At 51.3% G+C, this 15,574-nt stretch overlaps 1 protein-coding gene across 2 annotated transcripts in view; it reads right to left on the bottom strand.

Annotated features, from left to right (window-relative positions):
• MYO5B (myosin VB) overlaps nucleotides 1-15,574 on the bottom strand; it is a 289,752-nt gene that overhangs the window by 34,872 nt on the left and 239,306 nt on the right. For both annotated transcript variants that reach the window (XM_072952259.1, XM_072952258.1), the window contains exons 21-24: nucleotides 14,244-14,483; nucleotides 7,970-8,203; nucleotides 2,524-2,608; nucleotides 1,115-1,263 (exon numbers count right to left, since the gene is read on the bottom strand). In XM_072952259.1, coding sequence (XP_072808360.1) covers nucleotides 1,115-1,263; nucleotides 2,524-2,608; nucleotides 7,970-8,203; nucleotides 14,244-14,483 — 708 coding nt within the window. The remainder of the gene's footprint in view (nucleotides 1-1,114; nucleotides 1,264-2,523; nucleotides 2,609-7,969; nucleotides 8,204-14,243; nucleotides 14,484-15,574) is intronic.

The following is a 15,574-nucleotide window of genomic DNA, read 5'->3' as shown; positions in this document are numbered from 1 at the left end:
AGGGAGAAAAATGTGAAAACTCGTAATGAACTGATGTTAGTAAGAACTATTACTTTTCAAATAGCAGCAGGCACTAGAGTTGGACTTTTGTCTTATTTGTCAATGAGAAAAGGTGTCACCGTTTCTTGGAATGAAGGCTAAACACAGCTGTTCCCTCAAAAAGTTTCACCTACAGTTCTTACAAGTCATCTATCCAGCTAGGCAACAAAATGATGCTTGGAAGAGAACACAACTCCATAGTGGGACTGAATTCCCTCGTGTCTCTTAACGAAATGCTAATCCCTAACACTGGGTCCAATTACTCTGGCAAGTCCTTGGGAGATGACTCTTAACTCCCAATCGCCCTGAAGTGCAGAGACGGGGCGATTGGCCTCCGACTTGCACACCTGCCCCTGACGGCCCCTGCTTCAACCTGCACCCCACCGATCCTGTTTTTGAAAATAATAAGCGTATCAGAAATAGAGGTTACCATTTATACATTTCATTTAAAAATAACTTTTTCTCCCCCTTGCATCTGATTTGGCTTTGAGAGCAAAAACTGATCTCGGTAGGAAAATTTTAGATTTCTATTATGTTCCTATTCAGCTTCCCTTCCCGGTTTCTATGCAATTAACTTATTCAATCTTGTTTGACTATGCATTTCTGGAGGGAATAGTTACATGGGGTAAAAAGGAATGACACATCTTGAAATATGGAAAGGTTCCTGTGTACGTGCATCGCGTGGACGATGAGGAGACACGACAAGACCCCTGTGGCCCGCCCGCAGCGCGCACGCCCAGCAGCGCCGCTGCTTCCACACAGGGACTTCCCAGAGCGGGAAACAAGACAGAGGACTCGTACACGTGGGTGGAATTTTCCTTCAAGTCCCAACTGAGCTCTTCATAAGACCCCAGCGCTGGAAAATGAGTGTCCTTGGGAATGACTCACTGCCCAGCCACTTGCGTGTGTGACAACTACCCGCGGGAAGGGCCAGGACAGATGCGGGGAAGGGACCCTGTTCACACAGAGTCACTGAGCATCGCAGAGCCAGGAGCAGTGCAGGGGCTGCAGCTGCTCAGGAACAAGGGCTGCAAAGCTGGGGCGGGACGGGGGGTGGCAGAGCCGCCCTCCTTGCCTTTACGATGGTCATCTCGTCCCGAAGGTTGTCGTATCTCTGCTCCAGCCGGGAATACTCCTTCACCAGGTTCTGGTACCGGGAGCGCTCCTCTTCCAGCTCCTTCTTCATCAGGAGGTTTTCCTGGACAGAGTTCTGGGCTGACTCGTCTGGAAAGCAAGCACACGGAGCTGCAGTCTTGCTTCACAACGGATGCCCCTCACAGGTGCTCACTCGTGCCTTCTGACGAGCCTCTTGCTAAAAGGCTGCCTGGGATGTGCTCACAATGCGGACACTCCCTCCCCGCTGCAGAGCCAAGGGAGGCCCGGACTTGCGGTCCAGCCTTCAGGGCGGGAGGGGGCCCACCTGCTCCTAGGGGTGGGGGGAAGCCGGCAGCACACACGACAACTCCCTGGGTTAATGTGCCAGACTCTCTTACGACAACTGTCACAGCACTGCCGGCAGCATTTCTGGAAGAACCCAGGTTCTGTTCCAGAGTTTCTTCCCTACTCCTGGTCTCTCAGGTGCTCGGAGTGCAGAGAGATTAAAGGAGATTCAAGGAGGAGATCAGGCCATGGGTCAGGTGAGGGGAAGGAGGGAAGGCAAAAAGCTAACATGGATGGGCTTGTCCCCACCCAAACTTACTCTTCCTGTCAGCACCTAGCCCTTTGTAAAGGGAAATAAAAAACAGTTACGCTTCCAACGAGACAGTGCTGGGTGGGCCTGAGCACTCACGGGGTTCAATTGTCCCGTGGTAAGAGGGGGAACCGGGAAGGGGGTTCGCCTGCTTAAGGCCTCACTGAGTCAGCAGAGAACTGGAATTCTCTGCTCCTCTTTGGTCAAGCAGCACATGGGGGTGATGATGGCCCCCAGTCGTGGCTGCTTGAGCTGGGTGACCTGGGGTCTGACCCACGATGCTCTCTTGAGCAGACATTAACAGGTGACTCACTGGGTAGAAGAAACCACGCCAGGTACTAAGGATGCTAAAGATAAACTGAAAAAGAACAATGAGGACAGTTCCTAAGTACTCACTATGTGTCAAGCACCATCCTAAGCACGTCATGTTCTGAGGTCTGTACCTTTACGTCCATTTTGCAGAGGAAGAAACTGAGGTCTACCGTCATTAAGGGACTTGCTCAAGGCCACACAGTAGCACTGTCCAGTCATTCTCTGAGTGCAAAGTCTCCCTGACTCCAAATCTCATGCATTATCTGTCCATTATGTGTGTGTCTCGCTGCATTCAGCTGTTGAAATCCAATGTCAGCAGCAGGGTCTTAAAGAGCACCCTTTCTTCAGCTCTCTTCTATTACAATCCTTTCCCCACCGCAGCATCCCACCTAACTGCATGCTTGGTAGAGAATCTTTGGGGAAGATCAGTGTGGAAAAGAAATTAAAATCCACAATGAAAAATCAAGCACTTCGGTACTGACCTTTAGACTGGCACAGGATTTGGTTGTTAAGCTGTTCTTTCTCGTCTTTCAGGAGAGCATTTTCTTGCTCCAGGTCTGTGACTCGCTGAAAGAGAGCAACAGGGAAAAATGTTTCCCGGTGAAGCTGGGCAGAGGAAAGGCTCATTTTGTGGGGTGTGAACTTCAGCTGGTTATGTGGAAATGCTCTTTTTATTTAAGAAAATTGAATCAGCCAAAGCTGCTTTCATTTGGAGATAAAAATGGTACCTGGAAAGAAAAATCTCATTAAAACAAGACAGATGAGTTCACAACTGTGTATGGTTCTCCAATGCCCACAAAAACCTCATGAAAATTCTACACCAAGCTTGTCTGCTGTGTTCAGGAACTTACAACAGTAACTGGCTTTCCTGCATGTGGTTGTGGGTCACAGTAAAATATGAGCTTTCAGATCTGAGTCGCAGGAAACCCCGAAGCTCATGAAGAATTATCTCTGGCCTCTGTCTCCCCCTTGCCCAAGCCTGACTCACTGGACCAGCACAGCCCAGAGGCTGGGAAAGGGAAGGAGACTTGCTGTGGACTTTCAACTACAGTGTGTGAATTATATTCAATAAGGCTGCTACTTTACCAAAATCATTCCACGAATAAACCAATCTAGTGAGCACAGGACCCTGTGCTAGGTGTGGCAAAAGATGAGCGTGAGACAGGCTCCCGGTTCTCGGTCTGAGTGACGAGCCCCCCCCAGACTCTGCTGAGCGACCCCACTCCCTCTGGTTCCTGCCAACGTGGGTACGAGTTATGATGGACTCAGGAGAGGACTCTTCCCAACCTGTGCAGAAAGAGCCTCAAAATGCCATCCTCAGTACAGCAGCACAACACATGACGCTAGCCTGTGCACAGCAGCTGAGACTAGCTGGTGACCTACCAGGACTGCGACACAGAATCCAAGAGGAGACGATCACGCCGATCCCGGAGGACCCACCTGCACTCCCATCAGAGAGACACCTCTCAAACTCTGCTGGACCCCTTTGGCAGTAAAAGCAGGAAAGGAGGCCTCAGGGATGCTGGCTAAAGGGCAGAAGTCATGGTGAGGTTTGGATTTCAACTGGCCATGTTTAAATGCCATCTTCCCTCCCTCCTGGCTTCTAAGTTAAGCTTAAGGCACCAAGAAGTGAGTTAGGAGAACTGCTCCCCTCACCCTCAGCATCTGGTAGGAAGGGTCAGGGGAGAATTTCAACAAGGCTGGAGCCCAGGAGCGAGGTCCGTGCTCCTCCCCCAGGGAACTCAGGAGGCAGTGCCGCCCACTTAGGCGCCTCAGCCCGGCTGGGGAGCTGCTGATGGATGGGTGGGCGGCTCGCCATCTCCGGCTTGTGCCCTTCACGTGGTTACAGGCTAGCTGAGGGAATGGAGAGCGAACACTCACTGAACTTTCACTGTGTCCCAGGCAGCATTACAGATTTACTTAATACCTTTGAGGTAGGTGCCGTTGTTATTTGCTTTTAAAGAAATGAAGGCACAGAAAAGTCAGTGAGCCGGCGAAAGGTCACACAGCCAGGCAGCCATACAGCTGGCCGTGGCCCTGAGCAGTCCGGGTCCGGGCTCTTAACACTCTGCCGCCGCGTGTCCGGACAGGTCAGAAGGCGGACGTAGGAAGAACAGCGATGGACAGGCCTCAAACGCCTGGTTCCGACAGCAAGAGCTGCACGAAGGAGTTCGGGGCAGGAGGGGATGGTGGGGGCTGCAGGGGCCAAGTGTCTAAGACAGGCTGTGCGTCTCTCTGGAGGTTTCACAGCCAACACGGCCTTCAGGGTCGGAAGAGGCTTCCTGATCTGACCTCACCACCCTCCATCCTCCTCCTCCCCGCTCCCTCCACCTCAACCCGATGGTCCTCGAACCGCCCAGCCTATGGCCACCTCAGGGCCTGTGCACCTGCTGGTACTTTGTCCCCTGTGCCCTAGAAGTCCTCACGGCTCACTCCTCACCTCGCCTGGGTGTCTCCTCAGACTCTCTGGCCGTCATAAATGAAACACCTCCCCTGCCCCCAGGGGTCTCTCTCTTTCCCTTTACTCGGCTTTATATCTCTTTCTAGCGCACGAGGGATAATTTGTATTTGATCCCTGTCTGTATATTCTCCAATACCTCCAACTATTTAAGCTTCCTAAGGATGAGAAGGACTTTTAAAACTGCCCACTTCTGCCCCAGAGTGCAGAACAGTGCCTGACAAATACAGGCTAAACGCGTCTGCTGAATGAACGGAGGGCTCCGAGCATCCACGATTTCTGCAGTGAGATCATGTCCTTCCACAGACACGGGGTGGGTTCCTCTTTCTGATGACCATCAACTTCCTTATGAAGCATGAATCCTCCCTAGAGCACAAACGCTGAGTCCTAATTGGCCAAAGAAGTCCTGTTCTGTACCTTTCGGGGAAAACTCACAACACTCCACTGTGAGAACCCCCACTGTCCCCACGGGTGGAGCTGTTTATTTCTATTTGGAAAAACCCAAAACCTTTATACTGGAACTACCCAAGGTACCTATCGGCTAACGGTTGGGTGACCGATGACACGAACACAACCCCGACCACACCTGCCCGAGGGGTTCACACGTGTTCGGGACCCTCCGAGCCCGGCACCTGGCTGTGGGCTGCTCCTCCACCACTCGCAACCCTGCACCAAACCAGACCACGCTGGTCTCACAGGCAACCTTCCAGGCAGAGTCTAGACAATGAGCCATTGCCTCTGGGTCAAGGGCAGCCCTGGGAGTCATGTCTTTCATCAGGGACACAAATCAGCTCAGCCACACAAAACATCACAGCTGCACAAGTCATTCAGCACAGGGATCACTGACAGCTTTAAGGAAGAGTAAAATACACAGCACATGAGCTAAAAGGAAAGGAGGCTTAAGGCTTCGGTGCAGATCACTCTGGGGAGAGGCCACAACAATGGGTACCTTTAATAGAAGGGGGGCTGCCCCAGGCTCTGTGGACACCAGTGAATTCCTGCCCCTAGGGAGACCTGGCCACGTGTCCTGGCAGTGAGAACACTGTCAGGGGTGGGAAGCCCAACGCTTTCCAGGATGCCAGCTCCAATACAACATCTGCTGACGGAAATATCAAATCCATTAATTAAACATCTACCAGCAGTCAGCTCCCTCCCCGCTTCGCCTGTCTCATCAGTCTTGCTCAGTGAGGAGCAGGCTGCTGGACGGGCCCGAGAGGAAACCAATTGTCTGATTATTCAGCATTTGTTAAGACTGGACACGGTGCTGTGGATAAATATTAAACCCTAACCAGGCAGAGAAGAGCAAGAGGGGAAAAAGAAGCCAGCTCCCTACCTGCCTACCCCCACAGCCACCAACATTTGAAAGACCTTAGAGAGAGGAACATTTGCCTCCACCTTTTCTCTTCCTGGAAGAAGGTGGACAGGGTACTTACTGAGTCATCTTGCTCCAGTTTTTTACGTTGCGGGGAAGGCGCTTTTCCTGCTCTGCCTCTGCACCTACTATAGCCCCCTTCTTGTAGTGTCCCTGGGTTTTGTTTTTTTCCTTGTCAGGCCTAGGTTCTCATTGTATTTAAGACCCGGGTCAACACTTCAATAGTGACAATTTTTTTTCCCCAAAGAAGAGGGGGAAATAGTAAAAACATTTTTTCCAAGGAGAGGAGGGAGCCTGCTGCTTCATTTGGCTCTGCAGAGGAAGACTGGGATATTATAAACCCTCAGGATCCCTTGGATGGAGATCTGGATATTTTAAAAGCACTCTTGAGTCCCCAAACCACAGCACCGAAGAGGAAGCAGGAAGGAGCCTGGGGAGTCGAGGAGTCCAGTGCTGTCTGTGGGGATGCAGATGGGAGACTCCGATTTTGTGATCTGCTGGGTTAACAGACTTCCCGGTATCTCACGGTGACTGGCGCCCAAGTGCAGGGAGCCTGCTTTTCTTTTTCTCCCAGGGTCACCAATCTCAAGAGTTTTCAGTTCTAATCTTGGCTTCTTTATGCCTCCCGTCTTTTATTTACATAGAAGCATTACAGTCTACCTGTTCTCAAGGGCCCATAAACCACAAGACAGGGATTCCATGCTCTATAAGTTACAAGCTTGTAGCTGCATTTTAACAGGAGTCTCCTAAAGCACGTGCTTTATCCCAAAAAATGAAGTCCACTCCAGGACTCGTGATGGGTGAACTGGAGGGTTTATCTGTGCAACATGCTGCAGGGGTGGCCTTTTCTGTGCCAGGCTGCCTGCCTATGTCTCAATTTCTTTGTCTTCTGATCCTCCTGGGATCCCACCTCTGACTCAGGAAAGCCCCAGGATCTGGGGAAAGCCGTGGCTGATGGTGCGGAAATTCTGCCCGAGACAGGAGATGACGGAGGCACGCCCAGCAGGAGCTGGCTCTGCAGGCTCTCACGTCCCACCTGTTTCCAGGTTGTGCCTGAGGCTCAGCCCACAAGAAGGTAATGGGGCACCGGCAGAGGGAGGCACTACAGAGCAGGGCTGAGGGGGGTCCTCTTCCTGTCTAGAAGCCACCCAATACCATCTCATGGAGCTGATCAGGTGCAAGTCCAGAGGGGCTTTAAAGATGATCTAAGGGGACTTCTTTTTTTCTTTTTTTAAACAGATGAGGGAACTAAGCCAGTGAGAGTTCCTACTCCAGTGTCTCCCTCAGGACCCCTTCTGTGGCAGCATTCAGCTTGCTCCAATTTTTAAACACTGAAAAGTATTACTTCAACATTAGGAACACTGAGTCCTTCCCCGCTTAAGATTCTCAACCCTTTGTGACTCTCCAGCGATGGACAAGCTCTGAACAAGCAGGCAGCGTGGCATCTGGCCTGTGGCCCGTGGGTCGCTGTCTAGACGGGGGGAGAGAAGCAGTGTCCTGAGTCCACGGAAGGCTCTGCAGTGGGACTTTCCGGGTTTGAACAGCTCTCTTGGGAGTGGAGACAGGAATCTTCATATCCTGACATTTGAGGTGGGGGAGTAGGGTCCAATTCCAGAAAGTTCTATTTTATGGGGTGAAGAGTAAAACTACGGAGCACACTGACCAGAGTGGGCGGGTCAGGCACGATGCTTGTGGGCGGGGATGCCTGGAGATTGCCCCTAATCCCTGTGGGCAACATCAAGAAGAATGGCCACTACCTCGGGACCATCTTCCCTGCCAACAAGGACTCAGGGCACAGAGCTGACTCAGTGGCTAAGGAACCTGCCCAAAAGGCACACGTGTGTAACCCTTTCAGGGGATGCCACTGTGTCCAGCTAATGGTAGGAACTCAGTCAACACTGGTCAGGTGAATGGACACTTGCTTTTGTGTGTTCCCCCAAAGCAGGGGCACTTCCCATCTAAATGCAGAGGGATGGTCAGTCTCGGGCACAAGCCCCAGTGAAGTCTAGGCAGTTTTATGGCTGGAAGAAGAAACTGCCTCAGAGGGGTGCCCTGCAGGCCAGCCCACCACTCAGCTGCCCCACTGGCCCCAACACACCTTTCTCAGCTCATCCTTCTCACGGGTGTGGGCATCCTCCAGGACCTTGCGCTCCGAGTGGGCCCTCTGCAGCTCAGCCCGCAGGCTCTCCACCTCCTCCTGCAGCTGCGGAGTGCTGTCCTCACCCTGGCTCTGCTGGTAGTAGGCCAGCTCCTTCTTGAGCTTCTCCACCTCCATGGCATGTGTGGTGGTGACAGCCAACAGCTGCTCTGACAGTGTCTTGAAATCTTTGTTCTGTGAGAGCATCAGCAAACAGGGAGAGGGGAGACAGAGTTGGAGAGCAAGGTTATTGGGGCAGGTGGAAAATGGGAAAGCAATTAAAAAAGGCCCTTCCAAGGTGGGATTAAATCTCACAGTCACTGCATGCCTGAGTACTTTCTTGGCATCTCCCTAACAAAACTCCATTGTGAACCTAGGAGAAATACAGGAAAAGAAAAAAAACCCAATACTGATGTTCTAGGAGTGTTTGGGAGCAGTGACACAGCTGGAGGCTGTCTGACAGCAGCTGACCCTCCATGTCCAACTGGGCTGACCTCATGCCTAATTTAGAAGTTTTGAGAACAACATGGCTTCTTGGATCTGCAGCCTTTGCTTTGCAGTCTTCCCTGCTCTTTCATGCTGGGCCCTCCTGCCCTACTACTCAGTGGCACAAAGAGCTGCAACCTAATCTCTGGCTCTGAGACAAAGGACCCCTTCAGCATCCCCGCCTTCCAAGGAGGCCCTCCACAGGGCCCCCTGATCCCTCTCACCACCTGTCAGCTTACCCTGTAAGACTCTGACTCCAGAAACTGATGCCCTGGCAGAACTTGTCCCTGCTAGGTACCCAGTCACGTGCCACTCAAGTAACAGGCGAGTGGGAAGCATTCCCCCAGGTGCCTGGTGCAGGTACAGAGGGGGAAGGGGGGGGGCAAACTGTAGATGAGCTCGTACAGAGGAAGCCCCGAGGACCCAGGGCCAGTGTCAAGTGCTGGTGTAAACAGGGGCCAAGCAAGTGATGCTGCAGCTGAGCGTGTCAGCTGAAAGCGGTCAGCAGGCAAAGCGGAGAGGAAGAAGCAGGGCTCTCCAAATAACCAAGCAAGCAGTGAACAGTCACTGATTCTTCTTCACTCCAAGGAGAATAGAGCTATTGGCTAAAACACCAATAAACTGGGGCATCAGGAACCCATCCATGACTTGTTCACATCAGAAATGAAGCTTCGTGGAAAGCAGTGAGGAGCAGAACAGCAGCCGCTGGACCCAGCACAACACCCTGAAGGCCGTGGGACCTCACAGCTGAGACCCGCTGTTGGTGTCCAAGCAGTACATCTCCTGCACTGATACAGCACAAGGAGATCCTCCCACGGTCTCTGGAAACCTCCCAGTTACAGCCTGATACACCCTTATGTCTGGTCTGGTGGTCAGCCCTGCTCTAAGTAATCACAAACAAGAGACCCAATTAGGCAGCAACTGTTTAAAAAAACCCAATGTCATCTGTACCTCCCACCCAGGTTTGGGTCTCCCCGGAGGCTGAAGGTTCTCTGCACAAGGCGTGTGGGATTCAGGGAGGAAAAGCGAGCTGGACTAGCCACCTTGACTTTGCTCTGCTCTGGGTGTGAAGTGAGGTTCAGCCCAACTGTTACCTCCAGGTGGTGCAGCCTGAGTCAGATCACAGGAGAGTGGGGAGACGGACTGGACTGTGGAGACCTCTAGATGGAGCAGGTGTGGGGTGTGGGGGGAGGCACACCATGCGATGGTGGAGGGGACACAGGCACATCCCATGACCTTGAAAGATTCTCAGGGAGAACTTGGTTGTACAGATCGGCAGATGGTGGCACCCTATTATGGGTCGAGATACCACCCCAGGACTCTCACGCAAAGATGTGTCTAGGAGGCCAGCTCTTTGCTTTCACTGACACCCAGGCTGAGGTGAGGCTCATGGATCTCGGGGAGTTAAGTGGCTGGAGCCAGTCAGACCTATGTTCAGTCCCGAACTCTATCCTGATCAGCTGAGAGCCTATCATGAGGTCATCCCACCTCCCCGTGCCCCAGTCCTCACATCTGAAGGAGGGATAACAGTCACTCCTCCCTCATGGGGTTTTATCAAGGTTCAGAAAGATGGAGAGCTTCACCGGGGCTGGCACACCATTAATGCTCCATAAAGGGCAGCCCTCTTCATCGTTCCATTCTCCAGGGACCCCTGGGAGAGATGCTCCCAGCTCAGAGCTGACCGCCTGGGGTGTGTGTGTTGGGGGCTATTCCTGACAGCAGCACTGGGGCAGCTCCTTCTCACCCAAAAATAATCACTGGGGACTCACCGTGGCTGCACATTTTGTGTTCTGGAGGTGGGACTTTAGACAGAAAGACCCCAGAAGGGCCCAGCAGTTTCCTGTCTCATCCTCATGCTATGATGGCCGCATCAGGCGCCCATGGCGGTGCAGCCAAGTCCAGCACAGGGAGTGGCGAGGGGCACTTGCTCCTGCATAGATCCCAGAAACCCTTCCTGCGAGGCAGGCCAAGCTCCCTGGAGCTGCCTCTGTCAGGGGACCTGAGACCTGGCCAGCTCTGTCCCAAACCAGAGAGGACCTTTCCCTGACTCCAGGGGAATGTTTTTTGCATACGGACCCCTGTTCTCCTCGGGCTCCTCAGCCACCCCTAGAGGACACTTACTCGGCGTCTACTGCTCAAGGGCACAGGTCTGTCCTCAACTGCCAACAAGGAACCCAACTGGGAAGGTAACTTGAGACTCTCGGCTATTTGCTACTTTTTCAATAGCTTTTTTTTTTTTCTTTTTGGTCTCAAAGGTTTGCTTAGGCAAGATCTTTTTTATTTTAAGATGTTCCCCCACCTGAAGGATATGATATCCACCTGTTCCCCAGTCAGTAACCCCAAGTCCTCTGCCAGCCTCTCCAGCACCTTTGTGTAAACCAGAAAAGGCACCACCTCCAGAGGGACGAGCGTCACAGAGCTGCCCCTCTAAGTGGACACAGCCCCAGGGTGCACGGCTTGAGACAGATGACACCCCTTCCTCAGGGCAGTGCTGCACCAGGGCTCAAGGTCAGGTGGACAGAGTGTGGGCTGGATTTCAGCCCCACTTGTCCCCATAGCCAGCTACCCTTCCGCAGTGCACAAATGGCAGAACTGTACCAAGAGTTCTACAGACTCCTGGGGGAGAGGGAAAGTCACTGTCAGACAGCAGCACCATGAAAAATACCACATTCCACACCTAGCACTAGCACTTACCGCGTGCCTACTGTGGGGCAGGCACTGTCCTGCCTGATTCATGTCTATCATCTCATTCTCTTCTCACAAAAATCCTATGTAGTAAGGCTGATTAATATCCCCATTTCACAGATGAGGAAATGGAGGCACAGAAGGCCAGAAAGCTGTGACTTGTAACACAATTTTACAAATATATATAGATGCTCTTGTGAACCATAAATTATTAACTAATGTTTATTGAGTAAATACAAAGTATACTGAATCAATTTGATTTAAAAGGCTACTGACTGAATCCATATGCATGTATCATATTTTTTTCTGATAAAATAGATTTAAATATAGCCTTATATTCACAAAGGTCTAAGGAACCTGACCCTCATAAAAAAACTGTAGGCTCAACTGGCTTTCTCACTCTACACATTGTGCTTGAATAAAGCCAGGCTGGTAGAGAACCGAGTTCTTAGATGACATCATTTTGGCTGAAAAATGTCACACCACAGGTCTACACCAGGGGCTCTGCAAGAAATGGTCCCAGGAACTGTCCGTTTTTACTGTGAAGGATGTGGTTTATTACACCACAGATTACGAAACCCACAGGAAAACTGTCTCAGCACCAGGGACAGCTCCAACCCTCCTGAACAATTTCATTTCTTTCAACAGCTCTCAAGCGACCTTATTTCCTTCTTTCTGTTTGCTTGGGAACTTGGTGCCAGTTTTGCCTCTCGTTGGGTGCACAAAACCTGAACATGAATTTTGAGTGCCAATCTTACCCTGGTTTTATTTTTCATTTTCCTCCTTTGCTGACTTTTGGCAGTGGGGATACTTCAAAAAAAAAAAATTCTCCTGGAGATTCTACAGTGCAGCCTGGAGTTGGGAACCACTATATTAGCCACATCATGGTATCAGTGAATTTTTGAGCTAGAAGTTACTTTAGAGATCTTAGGATAATTCCCTCCGAGGAACTCAAGGCCCAGTTAGAGATTTGGTTGTAATCCCAAGGTGTCACCACTGGTTGCAAGTGTAAGTGAGACAGAACTCACGGAGGTCCTGCTGGGACTCTGTCCACTGCCCCACGCCGCTCTGACGAATGCTTTGGGATGCCTTCACCTAAGTTGTTCCTGACACACGTGTACCCTCTCCTCCTGGCGAAGGAGAACCTTGTGTGTCAGGGGAGCTGCTGCCTGAGTTGTCTCCAGGCATTACACAAAGAACAGAAACCCCTTCACAAAAAGGTCAGCCCCGCCTGCTATGAGATTGCGGCAGAACAAGAATCTCTAAAGTCCTGGTGCCACAGATTCGCTGATGACCCCTCTCGTGACAGAGCGCCAAGCATGTTCTTTGACACAGAGTCACGCATCCCACTGTAAAATGCCAGCCAGTCCAAGGACGATGCCGTCTGTGAGAATGGACCCAAACAAAGCTCAGCGTCGTCCTTGGACTGGGGAATTCTCACATGTCTGAAGAACCTTCCAAGGTGCAGATATCCTAAAATTTGCTTGGAGGTGGCCGAACATTCTCTGGAACCAAAGTGCCAAGTTTCAATCCTAGCCATGCTTTCAGACTAGCTGTGTGACCCTAGGCAGGCTATTTAACTTCTCGGGGCCTCAGTTTAAAATGGGAACCACGTTAGTATCTCATAGGGTTGTGGTGAGGATTAAATGAGTTGACACAGGAGAATAGTACCAGGTACACAGTTGGGCAACATGGGGAGGGGCCCAAGAAAACAAGATCTAAGATCTAACCCGCCTCCTCTCATCACCCTCCACACAAAGGGCACCCTGTCCAGGGCGGGAAACACCTGCCACTGCTCACAGATGTTTGCCAAGCAGGAAGCTTAAGGCAAACAGCTCTTTTTAAAAATAGGCCTTTTAAATTTGCTTCTCTTTGATGTTTCAGCATGTGGAGTGTAAAATACCGGATTTATTTTTAATTTCTTGAGTCAACTTCAGAAATCAGCAATGTCAATGCAGGGCCCTACAGCTGGAATGCAGGGCCGAGGCAGCTGGGCAGTACATGAGGCTCCTGGCAGGGTACAAAGCCAGCTCGTCCCTCTGACTAGACTTTGCTCAGAAGGTTAATGGGCGCAATTTGACTATGCAAATGTCTTTCCTGGCCAGTCATCAATAGCCACCATCATCATCGTCGTCATGATCATCATAGAACCCTTGGCCCTCCTTGTGCTTTCGTTTTTCAAATGGCTGATCCCAGAGACCAGACCTTTCTCTTTCCACTCCCTGATGGTCTGAGCAGATATGTCTCCCTCCCTGACTTGACCTACCACTGCAGGCTGACCAGGGCCAGGTACCGAGTGTCCTCCACCCTGCACTGAGCTTTCTGTCCTGCTTCCCACTAAGGAGCCAAGCCAAACAAGACACCTGCAGAACTCACACAGAGAACACAAACACCCAGGGTGACTGACAGTTTCTTCTCGGGAAGCCTAGTCTTTTGCAAGAACAGAGAAGCAGGAACATCTTACTACATTTGGGGTTCTGTTTAGGGCAGCTGGTTTAGGTGTAAAATGGCTCATTTATTTTCTTGCCCTGTTGGGATCCTTAAGAAGCTTACGAAGTGCCTCGAACAGAATGGGTACAATAAAAGCAGTGACCTCCAAGGCCGTGCCTGGTGGCCCCAACTCTAATTCTCCCCCTCCACACCCCACATTGTGTGCCCTCGGCAGGTTCTCTCCCCTCCTTCTCTCCATCCTCTTCTGTCCTTCCTCTGGAGGCCCGTGAAACCCTCTGGGGCACTGCGGAAGCCTGGTCCTGTGGTCATTAAAGCCCTCCCTGAGCAAGATAACAGTGAGCCAGTTTTCAACTCTGGGAACCCGTCTTAGCCATAACCCAGGAAAGGACCGACTTTAGTGACATTTGGAGTTAAAAAAATCGCCCCACTATGGCTGTGGGCTCAGACAGACCTGGATTGGAGTGCTGGTTCCAGCACCTTCTAATTCTGTGATCTTGGCCAGGTACTGGATGCCCCTGACCCACAGTTTCCTTATCTGTAAAATGGCCTCACAAAGTCACGCAGGGATCATATGAGAGCTCCCTGGGGAAGCCTCCCTGGGTGGAGCACTGACCTGGTCGTCGATCTTCCGCTGCAGTTGGACCACCTTGTTCTCCATGCCCACGTTGAGGCGTTTCAGGTGCTCTGCGGAGCGGGCCTCGATCTTGAGGGCCTTCAGCTCCCGCTTGGCCTTGAGCCTCCGGAAGGCGCACTGCATGACAATGGCTGCGCCCCGCAGCCGCTGGAAGCGCCTGCGAGCCATCCAGCCCCGCACATGCTTCTGGATGATGGTAGCCTTGTGCTCCCTGAGGACCTGATGGGGGACAAGCACACACCTGATGGGTTTGCACGGCAGGATGGGAGCAAGAGGGGCTCATACTGCCCTGGGGAGGTGAGAGCCAAGGTCAGCGACATACAGCCACCCTAAGACTGAAGGCCTTGGTGACTTTATGAACAAGTTGTAACTAGGTCTGCAGCCTGTGCCCCTGCAGGGCATCAGCTGTCAAATTGTCATTTCTAGTTTATTTTGTTGGCTTTTTATTCATTAGGAAACCACAGTCTAAAAATCTCAAAGTTGGAGGGGCCTAATGATTATCCAGCTGACAGTCCCCCAATCAACAGATGTGGATCCCTTCATGGTGACAGTGAGCTGGAGAGAGGAAGTGAGATTGCCTAGGGGAAGTCCACATTGGGTTAATGGCTTACAATTACAACTTGGCTTGTAATTCACTGTTTTCCTTTTTTCCTATCCGGTTAAAAGCCACTCAGAAACTTAAAGCATCAGCAATGTTCTTGCCCTAATGCCCTGCAAAATAAACGTTTGTGGAGTGAATGAATGAATAAACATGCTGAGAGACTTACATGCCCAGCATCACAGCTCTGAGATGAGCTGGGTTTAAACCTAGTGCCCTGCAAATGCTACCTGCCACGTCCATGGTGACATCACACACGTCACCAGTCTCCCAGGAATATTCACAGAACCTTTTCCCACTGGCCTGTGTTTCTTCACTTATTGTATTAGGGTGTGTTCCATCTCCATCCTAACCATGTTTGCTTTTTCACTATCATTTAATGCTTTATAGTTTTATTACTTAGAAAATCATACCTTCTCTATCACAGATGAGAAGGTAGATAGATAACTCGTTTTAGGAAAACAAAAGACCATTTCAAATACTTCCTCCCAATCCATCTTTTGTCTTAGCATCGACCTTCAGCTGTGTGTGGATGTTAAATGAGTTGGTGGAACAAGTATGTCCTGACTTGGGGCTACCTAACTGGGTCATTCAGCATCACTGGACAGTGGCCCAGCATGGGGGAGGCTGGGGTCGCTCTCCGGACTTCACCTCCCTGGGCTTCAGGATGCTAATGTTACATGAAGGGCCAGACCTGATGACGCTTCGTGTC

Source organism: Vicugna pacos, chromosome 30, assembly GCF_048564905.1.
Source record: "Vicugna pacos chromosome 30, VicPac4, whole genome shotgun sequence".
NCBI lineage: Eukaryota > Metazoa > Chordata > Mammalia > Artiodactyla > Camelidae > Vicugna > Vicugna pacos.
This window is presented reverse-complemented; position numbering and strand designations above follow the sequence as displayed.